This window comes from Neoarius graeffei, chromosome 6, assembly GCF_027579695.1.
Source record: "Neoarius graeffei isolate fNeoGra1 chromosome 6, fNeoGra1.pri, whole genome shotgun sequence".
Lineage (NCBI taxonomy): Eukaryota > Metazoa > Chordata > Actinopteri > Siluriformes > Ariidae > Neoarius > Neoarius graeffei.
The window spans coordinates 101,050,595-101,070,389 of record NC_083574.1 but is presented as its reverse complement, the minus strand read 5'-3'; the positions used below and the strand labels follow the sequence as shown (position 1 = coordinate 101,070,389).

Genomic DNA, 19,795 nt, shown 5'->3' with positions numbered 1-19,795 from the left:
CTTCTTCACCACAACGGACTGGTAAAGCGACCGCATCACTGCGGAGGCTGCACCGATCCGCCTGTCGACCTCACGCTCTATCCTTCCCTCACTCGTGAACAAGGTCCCGAGATACTTAAACTCCTCCACTTGAGGCAGGACTTCTCCACCAACCTGGAGAGGGCAAGCCACCCTTTTCCGGTTGAGAACCGTGGCCTCAGACTTGGAGGTGCTGATTCTCATCCCAGCTGCTTCACACTCGGCTGCAAACCACCCCAGTGCATGCTGAAGGTCCTGGTTTGAAAAAGCCAACAGGACAGCATCATCTGCAAAAAGCACAGATGAAATCCTGTGGTTCCCAAACAGGATTCCTTCCGGCCCCTGGCTGCGCCTAGAAATTCTGTCCATAAAAATTATGAACAGAACCGGTGACAAAGGGCAGCCCTGCCGGAGTCCAACATGCACTGGGAACAGGTCTGACTTACTGACGGCAATGCGAACCAGACTCCTGCTCCGTTCGTACAGGGACTGGACAGCCCTTAGCAAAGAGCCCCGAACCCCATACTTCCGAAGCACCCCCCACAGAATACCACGAGGGACACGGTCGAATGCCTTCTCCAGATCCACAAAGCACATGTGGACTGGTTGGGCAAACTCCCATGAACCCTCGAGTACCCTGTGAAGGGTATAGAGCTGGTCCAGTGTTCCGCGACCAGGACGAAAACGGCATTGTTCCTCCTGGATCCGAGGTTCGACTAACTTTTTTTTTTTTGATTGAATTCGTCTTTTTATATATATATATATATATATATATATATATATATATATATATATATATATATATATATATATATATATATTTAGTGGTGCATGAAAGTTTGTGAACCCTTTAGAATTTTCTATATTTCTGCATAAATATGACCAAAAACATCCTCAGATTTTCACACAAGTCCTAAAAGTAGATAAAGAGAACCCAGTTAAACAAATTAGACAAAAATATGATACTTGGTCATTTATTTATTGAGGAAAATGAGCCAATATTACATATCTGTGACTGGCAAAAGTATGTGAACCTCTAGGCTTAGCAGTTAATTTGAAGGTGAAATTAGAGTCCGGTGTTTTCAATCAATTGGATGACAAATCAGGTGTGAGTGGGCACCCTGTTTTATTTAAAGAACAGGGATCTATCAAAGTCGGATCTTCACAACACATGTTTGTGCAAGTGTATCATGGCACGAACAAAGGAGATTTCTGAGGACCTCAGAAAAAGCGTTGTTGATGCTCATCAGGCTGGAAAAGGTTACAAAACCATCTCTAAAAAGTTTGGACTCCACCAATCCACAGTCAGACAGATTGTGTACAAATGGAGAAAATTCAAGACCATTGTTACCCTCCCCAGGAGTGGTTGACCAACAAAGATCACTCCAAGAGCAAGGCGTGTAATAGTTGGTGAGGTCACAAAAGACCCCAGGGTAACTTCTAAGCAACTGAAGGCCTCTCTCACATTGGCTAATGTTAATGTTCATGAGTCCACCATCAGGAGAACACTGAACAACAATGGTGTGCATGACAAGGTTGCAAGGAGAAAGCCACTGCTCTCCAAAAAAACTTGCTGCTTGTCTGCAGTTTGCTAAAGATCGCATGGAAAAGCCAGAATGCTATTGGAAAAATGTTTTGTGGATGGCTGAGCCCAAAATTGAACAATTTGGTTTAAATGAGAAGCGTTAAGTTTGGAGAAAGGAAAACACTGCATTCCAGTATAAAAACCTTATCCTATCTGTGAAACATGGTGGTGGTAGTATCGTGTTTTGGGCCTGTTTTGCTGCATCTGGGCCAGGACGGCTTGCCATCATTGATGGAGCAATGAATTCTGAATTTTACCAGGGAATTCTAAAGGAAAATGTCAGGACATCTGTCCACGAACTGAATTTCAAGAGAAGGTGGGTCATGCAGCAAGACAACGACCCTAAGCACACAAGTCGTTCTACCAAAGAATGGTTAAAGAAGAATAAAGTTCATGTTTTGGAATCGCCAAGTCAAAGTCCTGACCTTAATCCAATTAAAATGTTGTGGAAGGACCTGAAGCGAGCAGTTCATGTGAGGAAACCCACCAACATCCCAGAGTTGAAGCTGTTCTGTACAGAGGAACGGGCTAAAATTCCTCCAAGCCAGTGTGCAGGACTGATCAACAGACACCGGAAACATTTAGTTGCAGTTATTGCTGCTCAAGGGGGTCACACCAGATACTGAAAGCAAAGGTTCACATACTTTTGCCACTCACAGATATGTAATATTGGATCATTTTCCTCAATAAATAAATGACCAAGTATAATATTTTTGTCTCATTTGTTTAACTGGGTTCTCTTTATCTACTTTTAGGACTTGTGTGAAAATCTGAGGATGTTTTATGCCATATTTTTGCAGAAATATAGAAAATTCTAAAGGGTTCATAAACTTTTAAGCACCACTGTATGACTTTTCTTATATAAAGACGAAGTCAATCAAAAAAAAGTCTTGATCATTTTTGTATGTCTATTGAAACTATCAAATTGTTGATTAATTATTGTGATTCAATATCAATCCACAATAAAAGTTGCCTTTAAACATAGCATGGCTTCTGCTTCCTTCACCAGGCAGATGCTATACTGGCAAACTGATTCTGTTTTAAACGTAATGTCTAATTATTTTATTGAACATCATAATTAAACAAACATGGGAAACACCACTCTGTGTGATGTGGCTTGCAGGACTATTGCACGACTTCAGGAACCTTTCTCCGGGGAGAAGATTCCAGGGAACCGGGGGCATCATATCATGAGCAGCTAGCAAGCCACAGGTGTACACTACAACAACAGGAAAATGCAGTAGAATTCTCTTATTACTTTAGGACTAAAATCATATCATCTAAACTACTCAATAACTAGAAGTATAGCATGTCAAATTTAAAGCCGAGTCGATACACCTACATGGTGATGTGTGTTTAAACAGGGGAACACCATGTGTAGCTGGTTAACGTGTGTTAAGGTAATGATTTGTTTTGCAAGTTTTGAAAAGTGTGTCAAATGTTTACATTAGCTCATTAAAAACAAATTGGACTTATATTTTATTTGGCAAAATTTATCCCATGTGTGTTTGTGTTTCAACAAAAATGACTTGCACTGGAGGAAAACAGTATGGTGATTATAATAATGAGTGTTATGCTAATGATAAACGTCGACTTGAACACAGAAAACATGTGGGCCATTTAAATATTAAGACACCAGGTTTACATGCTAATCTAATGCTAGGGTTTTAAAAATAAAACTGACTGTATTCAGGAAGATTAATTTTGCTCCTTTAGTTCAGCTCCTTCCAAATCCTTTAGTTTGCCAACTAAAATATAAGTCCAATTTGTTTTTAATGAGCTAATGTAAACATTTGACAGACTTTTCAAAACTTGCAAAATACCAAGAAATTAAGGAAAATGAAGTAATTTTCTTGAAATGTTTTCTGTGAACAATTAATATGTAGTGATTTACCATAATGTGGGACACCTATTAATATTTAGTCTATCCATATTCACTGGATATGAGCAATCACGCGCTCCGATTGGCTACACTACTACACAGCAAATTCCCCAGTGTTGAATTAACACTTTCAAAGTTTATTTGTGTACAATTGGACATAATAAACACAGTAGGGTGTTAAATCGATACCCTGGGTGTTAATTCAACACTGGGGATTTTACTGTGTACTAGGGTATCAGCTCATACACCGTGAGTAGAGAAAAACAAAATGGCAGAGCGTGAACCAACCAAGGACGAAATAAAAACTCTACTCAAAAACAAAACCCCCCAAAATACAAAAAATCCCCAAAACAAATATGGAATAAAAGTTTTTGACGGTAAGAACTTTTTTTTTCAAGAATTAGTATTGTAACATTTTTTACAAATTGTTCCTGTCATTTCACCGGTTTGTTTACATTCTTCATCTTTAAGCATTAAAATTTGTTGAATTTGTTTAGACTGGTTCAAAAGCTCAAAGAAGTTTGAAAATTACAGAACTGAAATGTCCAAGGAAAAATTTAATAAATGTTGAAAGTTATTCTATACCTAGGCATGACAGCGAGACAGCACTTTCTACAAAAAAAAACAACACTAAAGTCAATTCATGCCGCCATCGATAGGATTTTAAGAAGTCTGCCTATGTTTTATATAAAGTTTTATTTATCGAATTTGCAAAAAAAATGCTTTGTTTCTCAAAACCCAGTGAATGTGGATAGAATAAAACTTATTCCACTCAGTCTCGTCATACATGGGTTATACATGTACATGGCTCAAAGAAGTTTGAAAGTTACAGAACCGAAATGTCCAAGGAAAAATTTAATAAATGTTTAAAGTTATTCTATACCTCGGCACGACAGCGAGACAGCACTTTCTACAAAAAAAAACAACACTAAAGTCAATTCATGCCGCCATCAATAGGATTTTAAGAAGTCTGCCTAAGCAGAAATGATTTTGTCTGATGTTTTATATAAAGTTTTATTTATCGAATTTGCAAAAAAACCTGCTTTGTTTCTCAAAACCCAGTGAATGTGGATAGAAAAAAACACTTATTCCCCTCAGTCTCGTCGTACATGGGTTATACATGTACATGGCTCGGTGCTGCATGCCTCATCAGCTAGAGGCTCATGTACGACTTGATTTCAGGGAATAATTGTTAATTATATATTTCTTTAGACTCAACTGGCCTAAAATGTCCCACATTAGGTTAATTTCACCCTACTTTATCATAATATGCATTTCTGCAATTACATGTAAACGTACATGAATATACCACAGTTAAGCAATAATAATAATAATAATAATAATAATAATAAAAAACCATGAAATTAACAATATGATTATACCAAGAAGTTCAGAAGCTGGAATATGACACTAACACATTATATATGATTATAAGAATCCAAATATTTATCATTGCTTTCAAAGTTTTCACAGTTTATGAAACAAAATTTAGGAATAATAAACCGGAAACCACAAAACTTTTCAGACGACTTAGATCAGAGGAATCAATGAACACTTTTAGAAATGACTTGCTGGCACAAAACTGGGATGAAATATACCGACTCAAAGACATAAATAAAGCATATGAGGAATTCTTGAGAATATTTACATCATTGCGACAGTGATCATCGCCCATGATGTTTGGGATAGAGCCTGTGTGCGCGCGCGTCTTACAGGAGACACTGAAGCCGAAGACACCGTCAAACTCTTTGAGCAGTGTTTTGAGTAATGTGCTTTTCCCAGCACCCGAGGGACCGCTGAAAACCACTGGCCTCAGTCCTGCCATCACTACACACACACACACACACACACACACACACACACACACACACACAGGGTTCCGTAAAAATGCAAATATAACAAAGCTGATGTTCTTGTTGAGTGTTTTTTGGAATTAATAATAACAAAACAACTGTGTGTTCCAGCATCTTCAGTGGATTGTGTCCCAGTCCACACTAAACCCCACAAGCCATAGCAACTGATCACAGGGCACTTCACACAGCACAGTAGTACATTCCACTGTTTGGGAGCAGCAGCACAACAGCCACTCTCCCTAACTGAAGTCTCCTGATTAAATCATCAAGTTTATTTGTACAGCGCTTTTAACAATAAACATTGTCGCAAAGCAGCTTTACAGAATTTGAACGACTTAAAACATGAGCTAATTTTATCCCTAATCTATCCCCAATGAGCAAGCCTGTGGCGACGGTGGCAAGGAAAAACTCCCTCAGACGACATGAGGAAGAAACCTCGAGAGGAACCAGACTCAAAAGGGAACCCATCCTCATTTGGGCAACAACAGACAGCCTGACTATAATATTAACAGTTTTAACAGGTATAACCCTCAACTGTCCTCATGGGGCCATCCTTCACAGGAGTGGGGCGATAAAACTCCGACCAGACACAGGGCACCAGGATGGATCAAGCAGGTCCGAGGGGCAGAAGAGGCCAGCATCTCAATCCCAGGATCAACATGTAACTCAAAGGGACAGATTGGGGGGGGGAGAAAGAAAACATGTTGTTAGGTATGCCCTAAAAATGACAAGTATTAAATCTGTGTGGTAGGCTCGCAGAGACGAGAGTCTTTACATCAGGCATGACACACAATGGCATGTTAATATGGTAAAAAAAATATATCATGACCTGCTCTGGCTGGATGCTTGATTGGGTGATGGGAGCACACTCCTCAGCAATGATGAGATGCAGATGGGACCCTTAGGCCTGGCCAAGACAATTCAGTTACATTTCACCGGGTCTGGGACATGTGACAGAATGTCTGACGGCCGATTCCCTGCAGGCTACGATAGCCAGTCGAGGTCCCCACCGTCTCCACCAAAAGATTTCCTGTTGACTCCATGTAACTCAGAGGGACAGATTTGGAGTGGGGGGGGGGAGAGAAAGAAAACACAGGTGGTTAGGTATGCCCAATGTCACCTGAATAAGTAGGAACAGTATACATATTGCACCGAGTACAAGCAGGGACTCCGGCAACTAACTATGACAGCATAACTAAAAGGAGAGAGCCAGAAGGTAACACAGGCATGAGGGAGCCCCGGGACATAAAGCAGCCAGCCACTGCACCGTCAACAAACTCGAGTGAGCAAGCGAGTGGGGACTGACAGCATCCATACATCCCAGTTTACCAAAACACTCTATGTCTGAGGACCCTCCAGATCTACTCCTTTACCTCAAACACCATTAACAAAAGGCTTGACTAAACAGATATGTTTTTAGCCTAGACTTAAATGCTGAGACTGTGTCTGATTCCCGAACATTACTTGGAAGGCTGTTCCATAACAGTGGGGCTTTGTAAGAAAAGGCTCTGCCCCCTGATGTAGCCTTCACTATACGAGGTACCAGCAGATAGCCTGCACCTTTTGATCTAAGTAGGCGTGGCGGGTCATAGAGGAGCAGAAGTTCACTCAGGACGTGATTAGGACGTGATTAATAAGGACAAATCAACACACTGAAACACACTTCACCTCCAACATCACACCGAACACAAGGTCCTTCAGCATCAACAAGGAACAAGAAAGATCTAAAGTCTGGGGTGATCTATAAATATAAATGGGGGGGGGGATCATCAATATCATATCAGGTCAAAAGTTTGTGCCCACTTTTCTGAATCTGATAGGAATATTCTATAATAACCTGCATGTATGCTGTTTTTCTTTCAGTGTTCTTCCTGGATCTTGGGTTTGTTTGTTTTTCTCCTGTTGATTTTTTCGAGAGTTCTCGTGTTGTAGAATTCAAGATCCCCCCCAATCCAGACATTATTTTTAATCAGGGCTCAACATTAAGCACTGCCTGATTGCCCGGGGCAAGTGAAACATGCATTTGGGCAAGTGAGGTATGTCCCTGACATGCCCGACCGGGCAAATTGGAATGAGTATATATTACGAACTAGCACCACAAAAATTAGACTTTTTGATCTTTTATTTCAGTTCCTAAAAGCGTCCCTCACTACGTATCCGCCATTATGTCTTGGCTGTTTTCGTAGTCTCAGTTTCATTAACTGCTTTGCAAGTTATTTTATTTACCCCCGTTGTTGTACTGTGGTACTGTACATGTACTGTTTGTAGACCCTCTTGTGTATGACGTCACGCATCACGTGATAATTACAGCTGGGGCTTAATCTGTCTTCAGTCTGGTTAATTTTTTGTGCTGTTTTTGCTTGCTCAAACAGAGAAATGGATAAAAGGCATTACCATCTCCCTGCTATCAAGAAAAATGTTAACAAATAGAAGCAAATGCTTCAAGAACAACGAGGAAATGAGCAGTTAAAGAATACGAGGAGAGGAGCTCAGCCTGAAAATGGAGAAATTCACGATTTTATTTAAAATGTATTTTACAAAAACAAAGTCGGAAGTGAGGATGGAAGAGTTTGATGAAGAATCTTTTTTTTTCTTGCTCACATTCGAGTTTAGCCTAGTAAACTAGACCCACCCGCCTAGCAGACAAAAATATTTCTGCCTATGAGTGGGTCTAGCCTCGGACCATATCAACAACACACCCCGGGCATCAAATCGTGCCCGCCAATCACAACGCAAGGTTTTTGTTTGGATTCTTTGGGCGGGCTTTTGCAGGAGTGACGACAAGGCTGCGCGACGCTGGAGAAAGCACAACAGGAAAGATGGCTCCGGCTATTGAACAGCGCTCATTTGACTCCACTTTGGAATCAGTTTTAGAAGAATTAGACTTGGAGTTTTCGTTGAAACATGAGCAGGAAGAGGCTCTCCGCTCATTCCTTTTCAAGAAGGACGTTTCGCTGTCACATTTAGTCTGGCTTGCCAGGCTACTCCCCCACTGCTTTCTGTCGCTCTGACTACGTCACAGTCACTGTTGCGCTGATTGGTCAGACCGTTGGTCAGGGTTTTTTTTGTTATATCATCCACCTCTAGGTTTAAAAAAACAAACGAAAAAAAAGCAGTGCTGCGTTAGGACAGACTGGTTGTACTTGATTCAGTTACTGGTTGCCAGGTCAGTATAAAACACCCACAACCTACACACTAAGGTGGTGTTTACATTAGACCGTATCCGTATCGTTTTCGTCGCGGATGCACTGTCCGTGCACATTAAAACGCCGGGAAACGACTCCACAGGCGGAACAGTTTGAATCCGCCAGGGCCCACGTATTCAACCCAGTACGTATCTGATCCGGTGCTGTGTAAACATTGAGGAACGAGGATACGCAGTGCTGAGCTCTAGCTGACATCGTCATTGGACAACGTCACTGTGACATCCATCTTCCTGATTTGCTGGCGTTGGTCATGCCACGTTGGTCATGTGATGGCTCAGTCCCGAATCACTGCTTGTGCGCTTCACTCGCGCGCTCTGTGAGTTGCGCAGGGCCGAAGTGCGCACCCTCCAGAGGGCACTCGCTGTTCAGGGCGGAGTGATTTGGAGCGGAGGATGCCTGAGTGCGGAGGAGGAAGCGCTGAGCCGCACTGAGGTTTATTTACACATTTCAACTTACGTGCCATCTAATTAGTCATGTGATTAGCGTATCCGTGTATTGGCGTTGCTGTGTGCATGCGAATCATGTACTGGCGTTGCTATGTGCACGTGAATCATTTTAAAAATGTTAATTTGATGATCCGCTGATACGGTCTAATGTAAACACCACCTAAACAATTTTAAACTCAAACATTATCCTGTCTGTCACGATGCAGCACTTTTTTTTAAACCTAGAGGTAGATAATATCACCAAGATATGTAAATATTCTCAAACACAGTACTGTTCAAAAATATTGGCACCCTAACCTTCATACAAACTTTGTTATAGATTTCTATTTTATGATTTCTACATTGTCAAGTAATTAACCTACAGTCTGAGAGACAAACACACTGAACTTTACAACAGCTGCATGCATGTGAAATGGAAATAAATCGACTAAGGCAGGAAAATCTATTTTGGATAAAATTTTTACTTTTACTTTAATGGACAATAAAAAGTAACCAATAACCAAACTTAATAATAAACTTAGTCAATAACCAAACTTCAACTCAGTGTGTGTGATCTTAATTTTATGTTGCAATTCACAACTATCCTATGATTTCCTTAAAAAAAAGTACAACCCCAATTCCAAAAAAGTTGGGACAAAGTACAAATTGTAAATAAAAACAGAATGCAATGATGTGAAAGTTTCAAAATTCCATATTTTATTCAGAATAGAACATAGATGACATATCAAATGTTTAAACTGAGAAAATGTATCATTTAAAGAGAAAAATTAGGTGATTTTAAATTTCATGACAACAACACATCTCAAAAAAGTTGGGACAAGGCCATGTTTACCACTGTGAGACATCCCCTTTTCTCTTTACAACAGTCTGTAAATGTCTGGGGACTGAGGAGACAAGTTGCTTAAGTTTAGGGATAGGAATGTTAACCCATTCTTGTCTAATGTAGGATTCTAGTTGCTCAACTGTCTTCGGTCTTTTTTGTCATATCTTCCGTTTTATGATGCGGCAAATGTTTTCTATGGGTGAAAGATCTGGACTGCAGGCTGGCCCGTTCAGTACCTGGACCCTTCTTCTATGCAGCCATGATGCTGTAATTGATGCAGTATATGGTTTGGCATTGTCATGTTGGAAAATGCAAGGTCGTCCCTGAAAGAGACGTCGTCTGGATGGGAGCATATGTTGCTCTAGAACCTGGATATACCTTTCAGCATTGATGGTGTCTTTCCAGATGTGTAAGCTGCCCATGCCACACGCACTAATGCAACCCCATACCATCAGAGATGCAGGCTTCTGAACTGAGCACTGACAACAACTTGGGTCATCCTTCTCCGCTTTAGTCTGAATGACACGGCGTCCCTGATTTCCATAAAGAACTTCAAATTTTGATTCGTCTGATCACAGAACAGTTTTCCACTTTCCCACAATCCATTTTAAATAAGCCTTGGCTCAGAGAAGACGTCTGCGCTTCTGGATCATGTTTAGATACGGCTTCTTCTTTGAACTATAGAGTTTTAGCTGGCAACGGCGGATGGCACAGTGAATTGTGTTCACAGATAATGTTCTCTGGAAATATTCCTGAGCCCATTTTGTGATTTCCAATACAGAAGCATGCCTGTATGTGATGCAGTGCCATCTAAGGGCCCGAAGCTCACGGGCACCCAGTATGGTTTTCCGGCCTTGACCCTTACGCACAGAGATTCTTCCAGATTCTCTGAATCTTTTGATGATATTATGCACTGTAGATGATGATATGTTCAAACTCTTTGCAATTTAACACTGTCGAACTCCTTTCTGATATTGCTCCACTATTTGTCAGTGCACAATTAGGGGGATTGGTGATCCTCTTCCTATCTTTACTTCTGAGAGCCGCTGCCACTCCAAGATGCTCTTTTTATAGCCAGTCATGTTAATGACCTATTGTCAATTGACCTAATGAGTTGCAATTTGGTCCTCCAGCTGTTCCTTTTTTGTACCTTTAACTTTTCCAGCCTCTTATTGCCCCTGTCCCAACTTTTTTGAGATGTGTTACTGTCATGAAATTTCAAATGAGCCAATATTTGGCATGAAATTTCAAAATGTCTCACTTTCGACATTTGATATGTTGTCTATGTTCTATTGTGAATACAATATCAGTTTTTGAGATTTGTAAATTATTGCATTCCATTTTTATTTACAATTTGTACTTTGTCCCAACTTTTTTGGAATCGGGGTTGTAGTAGTCACAAAATAGGGGGAAAGTGATGGGGGGGGCAAGTGGAAATTTTTTTAAAAAAGTGGAAATAATAAAGGATGCACAAGTGTTAGTAAACTAAAAGCAAATTAAACTAAACTTGTGAACCTTGATTAAAGAATAGGCACAACGCTGCCTGTAACACAGCGCCACCTGCTGTAATAGAAGATAAACACGTGTACATTAACAAAGTGAAAATAAACAGTCTCGCAGTGAATAAGGGAACAAAACTAGGGGACTTGTGTAAAGGCAAATAAAAAAAAAGCGAATGCATCTAGTGCCTAGTGTACAAGGCGACAAAAACTGGGTGAGTATTTTTAAAAAATGTCAAAGTGCAATAAGCTGATTTCCATAATGTTCCTAATTTTACACACTCAATAGAAATAGAAGGATCAGACTCACCTTCGTGAGACATGGCCATGCGAGAGTGAAAACAGAAGCTACACTCTGTGTGTGTGTGTGTGTGAGAGAGAGAGAGAGAGAGAGAGAGAGAGAGAGAGATACCGTACATGTATGGGTGTGGCCAGCATTCAGCCAATCACCTGCTTCATAAATTGAGCATTCAAATCAGCCATTACATCAGACACTTCTATTATGGGTTTGTTTAAGGTGTGTGTGTGTGTGTGTGTGTGTGTGTGTGTGTTATTTGGAGAGCTCTAACTGATTTAGGAGGAAAAAATCATCATGAACTTTGAACCCACCATCACACAATGGCGATGAGACAGTCTACAGGAGTGAGGTGAGCCGCTTGGCCATGTGGTGCAAGGACAACAGTCTCCGTCTGAACGTGGAGAAGACGAATGAGATTGTTGTGGACTTCAGGAGAGAGCACATCCAGCATGCTCCACTATCTATCGACGGTGCTGCAGTGGAGAGGGTGAGCAGCACCAAGTTTCTGGGTGTGCACATCTCTGAAGACCTGTCCTGGAACAACAACACCGCATCACTGGCCAAAAAAGCCCAACAGCGTCTGTACTTCCTCCGCAAACTGAGGAGAGCAAGAGTCCCAGCCCCCATCATGCACACATTCTACAGAGGCACCATCGAGAACATCCTGACCAGCTGCATCACCGTGTGGTACGGCGCCTGCACCGTGTCCTGCTGCAAGACTCTGCAGCGCATTGTGAGAGCAGCTGAGAGGATCATTGGTGTCTCTCTCCCTTCTCTTATGAATATATATAACTCCCACCTCACCCGCAAAGCCATCAGGATTGCAGGTGACCCCACCCACCCATCTCACAGCCTCTTCAGCCTGCTGCCGTCGGGGAGGAGACTGCGGAGTCTCCGGGCCAAAACCAGCAGGCTCAAGAACAGTTTCTTTCACCAGGTGGTCAGGAGGCTCAACTCCCTCCCTGTTCTGCCCCTCCTCCCCCCTCTGCCCCATGCCACAGATTCTGCTCGCACACACCCCTTCAGCATCTGACATGTCATCCTCACAGTTCCCCCCCCCCCAACACACACACACACACATACATACATACATACATACATCTCATCGTTCATTAACACACTGAACTCAGGTACCGCACATCTCACTTTACCTCGCTCATTTGCACTATTCCGCACTACCTCACCTTAACAGCTGCTAGTTTGTTTATTCTGCTTATTTCATGTTTCATGTTTACCTGCTATACCTCAAGTGCCCTTGACTGTTTGGTTATTTGAACCAATTTGTGTGTGTGTGTGTGTGTGTGTGTGTGTGTTTAGTCTAGTTCATATCTAGGGTGTTTATACCGTTTATATTGTCTGTTTGAGTGTTTATGTCTAGTTCCTATCTAGAGTGTTTATACTGTTTATATTGTTTGTTTTTTTCAATTATTCTATTTTTATTCTATTTTTATTTATTGCATTTTGCACTAGTTTGCACCGTGGGTCAGAGAGGACTGATATTTCATCTGTGCTGTATGTCGAGCATGTATAGCATATTTGACAATAAAGTTGACTTGACTTGATTTGACTTGACACAGAGAAAGAGAAGAACACAAAAAAGAGAAAAAGAAGGAAAAGAGGAAATAATGCAAAAGAGAATGAAGAAGGTTAAATCCCCTTAAAAAACTAATGTTAATGGCGCTAAAACAGCCACTCTCAAATGGTGCGGTTGGAGTGTTGTTCGTGGACTCAACTCAGACTTGACTCTAAAATTTTTTTAATGACTTGGACTTGACTCGGCTTTGAACATTGGGGACTCGAGACTGGACTTGGACTCGAGGTTTAATGACTTGACTACAACACTGATCTTCATAAAGGTGACATGGGGGAACCCCACGGACTCTGGGGCTTGTGCACCTGTTGGAGTGATGAGGTGCAGGAGCGCCTGGCGGTCCTCTTGCTGGGCTTGCAGCAGGGCCTCGACACACCACTCCTGCTCAGTCCGCATTGTGACCAGCACCTGGTGCTGGTTTTGTTGGGCAGTGGCGAGAGCATGGACCAGCTCTTTAAACAGGGAGGACTCCATATAATAAAAAGAAAATTACACATTCGCTTGGATATGAAGTGATCATCTCATGTTGAAAAATATTTCCATCACTTGCAGATAAACTTCATATTATTGTGCCACCATGGAATATCAAATTATATAATTTTTTTCATGCACACAAGCATTAATAAAATCAATAATTTTGCAGATAAGTGTATATTCTAAAGAAAATAGTAATTGTGATGTTCTACTTTAACATACTGAGGTGAATTATTGAATCGTCCTGAGACATTTTTAAAAAAGGAAAATGAGCATTTCCACATTTTTCATTGAAGGATTAAAACCCCCCCGAAAATAAACTCCTTTATAATGACAGACAATATCCATACAAGACATGTTTGAGTTTTCACTGTTCATATTTGTACCTGTATACTGTGTACAGATTTTATTTTAAAGGAAGAAGTGTCCTTGGGCACTGACATCTTACTCTCCGAGGTACAAATATCATGCTCTGAGTACAAATTACATGAGAGAATCCAAGATTGTGATGTCACTTACATGCTGCATGACTTACTGAGACTGAGATCTAGTGAATACATCACTTTTAAACTGTTATAAACAACCCTGAAGATGCCGAGTGTCAATTGTGTAAAAATCAGCCCACTCATGGATCACTGTATGTGACATGCATAGGCATAGAGTATGGATACATAAAGAAACCCATTGAGTTTGTTTTCTGATGGTTTCGGTCCTGTACGTGCCTCCATCATGCCAGTGTTAAAGTAATGACCAGTCATACACACCGCCGAGTGGCCAGTGTTATAGTAATGACCAGTCATACACACCGCCTAGTGGCCAGTGTTATAGTAATGGCCAGTCATACACACCGCCTAGTGGCCAGTGTTATAGTAATGACCAGTCATACACACAGCCTAGTGGCCAGTGTTATAGTAATGACCAGTCATACACACCGCCTAGTGGCCAGTGTTATAGTAATGGCCAGTCATACACACCGCCTAGTGGCCAGTGTTATAGTAATGACCAGTCATACACACAGCCTAGTGGCCAGTGTTATAGTAATGACCAGTCATACACACCGCCTAGTGGCCAGTGTTATTGTAATGACCAGTCATACACACCGCCTAGTGGGCAGTGTTAGTAATTGCCAGTCATACACACCGCCTAGTGGCCAGTGTTAGTAATTACCAGTCACACACACACTGCCTAGTGGCCAGTGTTAGTAAATAACTGTCGTACTCACCACCTAAGGCAGCATGGTGGTGTAGTGGTTAGTGCTGTCGCCTCACAGCAAGAAGGTCCGGGTTCGAGCCCCGTGGCCGGCGAGGGCCTTTCTCTGCGGAGTTTGCATGTTCTCCCAGTGTCCGCGTGGGTTTCCTCCGGGTGCTCTGGTTTCCCCCACAGTCCAAAGACATGCAGGTTAGGTTAACTGGTGACTCTAAATCAGGGGTGTCAAACCTGATCCATAAAGGGCCGTGTGGCTGCAGGTTTTCATTCCAGCCATGCAGCAGCACACCTGACTTGGCTCATTCAATCAACTGAACTGTCTTCACACAGTCAAATACTTGCAGCCACACCCACCCTTGATTAAAGGGTGGGTGTGTCAGTTGATTGAATAAGCCAAATCAGGGTGCTGCTGCATGGCTGGAATGAAAACCTGCAGCCACACGGCCCTTTATGGATCAGGTTTGACACCCCTGCTCTAAATTGACCGTAGGTGTGAACGTGAGTGTGAATGGTTGTCTGTGTCTATGTGTCAGCCCTGTGATGAGCTGGCGACTTGTCCAGGGTGTACCCCGCCTTTCGCCCGTAGTCAGCTGGGATAGGCTCCAGCTTGCCTGCAACCCTGTAGAACAGGATAAAGCGGCTAGAGATAATGAGATGAGATAATGAGATTAGACACACCACCAAGTGGCCAGTGTTAGTAATTACCAGTCACACACACCGCCTAGTGGCCAGTGTTAGCCAGTAAAGAAATAAAACAAAAGAGGCTGGCTATGATATAAGAAAATTCTACAACCCAGAAACAGACGGGAGCTCCGCTTTTAGGCAGTGCCTAAATCTATATATTAATCACTGAACAAAGCGATTTTTTTCGATGGCAATAATTGTGTTGCAATGGCAACGGGATTGAGTCCTCATATCTGTGTCAGTACTGCATGTGCTTTATCTAGCCGAGTGAAATTTAAACTTCATCAAAGTGGAGTCTTTTGATTTAAGGATTTTGTTGCCAGTAAAAATCACATGGTTCCATTGAATTTCTGAATAGATTTCTAGAATTAGAAGCCTTTATTTGTTACATATACATTACAGCACAGTGAAGTTCTTTCTCTGTACTTAACCCATCTGAAGCAGTGAAAACATACGCATGTGCGCGCGCACGCACACACACACACACAGAGCACAGTAGCACCCAGCGATTTTTCTTTTTGAGAATTAGAAGCCTTTATTTGATGGCTCTTTGTAATGAAGATTAACAGCATTCTCATGTACCATGAATGTTATGACCAGATACCCAGTTCCAGTGCAAGTGGTTGCATCCAGGTAAGCCTATTTTTAGCAATATCATCACTGTTAAAATTGATAAATTGTCTTTTATTTTTTAATTTAAATGTGCAGAGGGCACATCAGGGCACTTGCCGTAATCAGGAAACAGTGTTTATTTTTGGGTTTTGTTTTACTTTAAGGAAAGAAGGGGAAGCCTGCAGCACAGCTCTGGGGGTGTGTGCTGACATGCCAAGATGGGTTAAATGCAGAGAAAGAATTTTACTGCTCGAAAGTACATGTCACAAATAAAGGCTTAGCCCCCCCCCCACACACACACTCACACAAACAGCATTCCAGGTGACTACTTCATGAAGCTGGTTAAGATAATGCCAGTAGTGTACAAAGCATCATCAAGGCAAACACTGGCTCTTTGAAGAATCTAAAATATCAAACATTTTTGTTTTTTTCTCCACACTTTTTTGTTTCCCACATTCCATATGTGTTCCAGATGTTATTTCACAGTTTGGTTGTCTTCAGTGTTGTTTTTAATATATTGTTAGAATTAGAAATGGCATGTTTCTCAGTGTGTCCAACAGCTTCTTAAATCTATATTGCTTCTTTTGATGTTCACCCTTTTTATTCTCTATCCTCTGTGACAATATTTTACAGACTTTCAGACTGCAGTATAACAGAGGAAGGATACACTGCTCTGGCTGAAGTTCTGAAATCATCCCACCTGATAGAGCTGGATCTCAGAGGGAACGACCCTGGAGCATCAGGGGTGAAGCTGCTCACTGATTTACTCCAGGATCCAGACTGTAAACTAACAACACTGAGGTGATTCTTCTATAAACTAACACAATTATATAAATATTAAACATAAAGTAATGCTGTACAAATAACTTTGATAGGGTTTGGTTTTTTTAATGGATAAAGTTGATAATTGACTGTAATTTATGGTTTATTCAACTGGTCCTATTTTTTTCCAGTGTGTTACCGACATTGGGCACTATCATTTAAGAGAAGTAATCAGGAAATAAGCAAAAGCAGCCACACTGTTCTGGTTAATGTGGGTCTATTATTCTGGAAACACCAAGTACAAAAACATTTTACTTTTTGCAGTTTGTTGAAACGTCCTGCTGCACAAGAGGCCTGTACTTGGCTAAATTCAGTTTTAGATGAAAACCCTTTACTCCTAAAAGAGCTGGATCTGAGCATGAAGGAACCAGGAGACTCAGGGGTGAAGAAGCTCTCAGCTCTACTGGAAGATTCTCACTGTAAATTTCAGACAATTCGGTAAGTATTTTTATTTATGCATCACTGTCAGCTGAGTTTTATTCACAGAATGTTTTCTAGTGGGACCTGCCATTAAAGGACCCATGGCATGGTGGTTTGTTGATGCTTTAAATGGGCTCATGGAGGCTTCCGGATGTTATATCCGCAGCTTTTCTCGAAATGAACCCTCGGCAGGTAGATATAGCCTCCTGGGAGAAAGCCCCATTTCAGCCCTTTTCCCAGTGCGTCGTTTTGCTAATGAGAAGCATGGAGGCGGGCCATGGGGGGAGGGGGCGGGGCTTGACCAAGCTGCGGGCATGCTACCTGGCTAACTGCAGGAAGCGGTTAGCTGCACAGCTAATGTAGCCATTGCTAGGCTAACGCACCGATTTTAAAACACGGCAAAACGACTTAACAGTTATACACTTACCGTACTTGTTCGGTGTTTGTGGCTGATGCGGCAGGGATGCAGCGCAATTTCCATGTTTCGCTCACATAGGTGGTGTAAAGTTATCCTACCTCTTCAATTTGTCCTACAGTACTAAGCCTACTGCGCATGCGCGAAGCCTACGCGCGAAGCCTACTGCGCATGCGCAGAACACATGACATCATTACAATTAGCAAGTTCTCATACAGACCGTTTTATTATACAAAACAAGTCATTACAAATTATTTGACTCGGCCAAAGACTCGACCAATATGCACAAAACAAAAATCGGCACATGCATGAAATACTCACCGATTTTCTATCAGCCCAGCTGATCGGTAGGACAAAACTACTGTTGAATTTTCCTACCCTCCTGGATTTCGCGCATGCGCAGTAGGCTTGGTAGGATGGGCAATCCATACAGTGGGTGGGGTATCCGGGGGGGGGGGGGGGGGGGGGGCATGGGGATCATCTCCCTTGCTGACGTAGTAAAGGGAAGAGCCTATCAACGCGCCATTTTGACGCGCCATTCTCAAATGTTGGGCATAGTTTGGTTTACACATTATGAAATTTCTAGCCACTGGGGTGACTTAAGAAGGTCAGAGGAACTCATTTTAACGTTAAAAAACCTCAGAAAGTGAAAATTTCATGCCATGGGACCTTTAAGGATGACCCAAGTATGCACAAATGTATTTTTAATTATAGATTTTTTTTGTTTTCTATAAGTGCTGACAGAACATAACATATCCTGTGCTTCTCCAAAGAAACCTCATAGTCCTTCTAGAAACACTTGGGTTCTGTTCCATCACTGGAAAGTGTTAAGCTCCTGAAACTAGAAAGGAACAGAAGAGTAGAAATGAAAGAAAAGAAAAAAAAGAAAGCACAACTTTATTCATCACACACTTGTGAAATTTCTTCTCTGCATTTAACCCATCTGAAGCAATGAGCACACACACATACCCAGCACCCAGCTGGGAGTTAGGTGCATCGCTCAAGGGCACCTCAGCCGAAGGCCATCCCATATTAACCTAACCTGCATGTCTTTGGATTGTGGGGGAAACCGGAGTACCCGGAGGAAACCCACGCAGACAACATGCAAACTCCACACAGAAAGGCCCTTGCCGGCTGCTGGGTTCGAACCCAGAACCTTCTTGCTGTAAGGCGATAGTGCTAACCACTACACCACCGTGCCGCCCGGTGAAATGATCAACAAGTTTGACATTTTCAATTAAATCACTTGATTTAACCACTGAGACATAACAGACAAGACAAATTAAAAGAGGAATAAATGAATAGAATGATGTTAAAAATAACATCTAATAACCCCTTATGACCCAGATGAACCCAGAATATGGACTTCAGTGCACATGAAAATAAAATGACTTGTGTTTTCCATAATATCTGCACAATGAAGTATTAAGATTGAGTATAAAGCTCTTTCTACATCATATTTCATATCTAGGCTGAATAAAAGTAATCTGACTGTGGAGAGCTGTTCAGCTTTAGCCAGTGTTCTCAAATTAAAGTCCTGCAGTGTGAGAGAGCTGGACCTGAGCAACAACAATCTGCAGGATCCAGGAGTCACTCAGCTTTCTGCTGGACTGAAACACCGCCACTGTAAACTGGAGATTCTGAGGTCAGTTCATTTAGGTTATGAATATTTAGTCACGCCAGATTAAAAAAAAAATGTAAAATGTGGGTGAATTTTGGTATAAAACACAATTATTGTTCTGAATGTGTCAGTTTATTGTTGCTCTTCCTTCCTCTGGTTTCATCTTTAGGTTTAATGCATGTGCTATAACTGATGGAAGAGGTTCAGCTCTCACTGAAGTTTTGAGCTCTGAATATTCCCAGCTGAGAGAGCTGGACCTGAGCAACAACAGTCTGCAGGATCCAGGAGTTACTCAGCTTTCTGCTGGACTGAAGAATCCACAGTCTCCACTCAGAACACT

General features: G+C 41.8%; 1 protein-coding gene across 1 annotated transcript in view; it reads left to right on the top strand.

Annotated features, from left to right (window-relative positions):
* LOC132888466 (NACHT, LRR and PYD domains-containing protein 12-like) overlaps positions 1 to 19,795 on the top strand; it is a 401,003-nt gene that overhangs the window by 302,836 nt on the left and 78,372 nt on the right. The window contains exon 14 of the mRNA XM_060924512.1: positions 19,306 to 19,479. Coding sequence (XP_060780495.1) covers positions 19,306 to 19,479 — 174 coding nt within the window. The remainder of the gene's footprint in view (positions 1 to 19,305; positions 19,480 to 19,795) is intronic.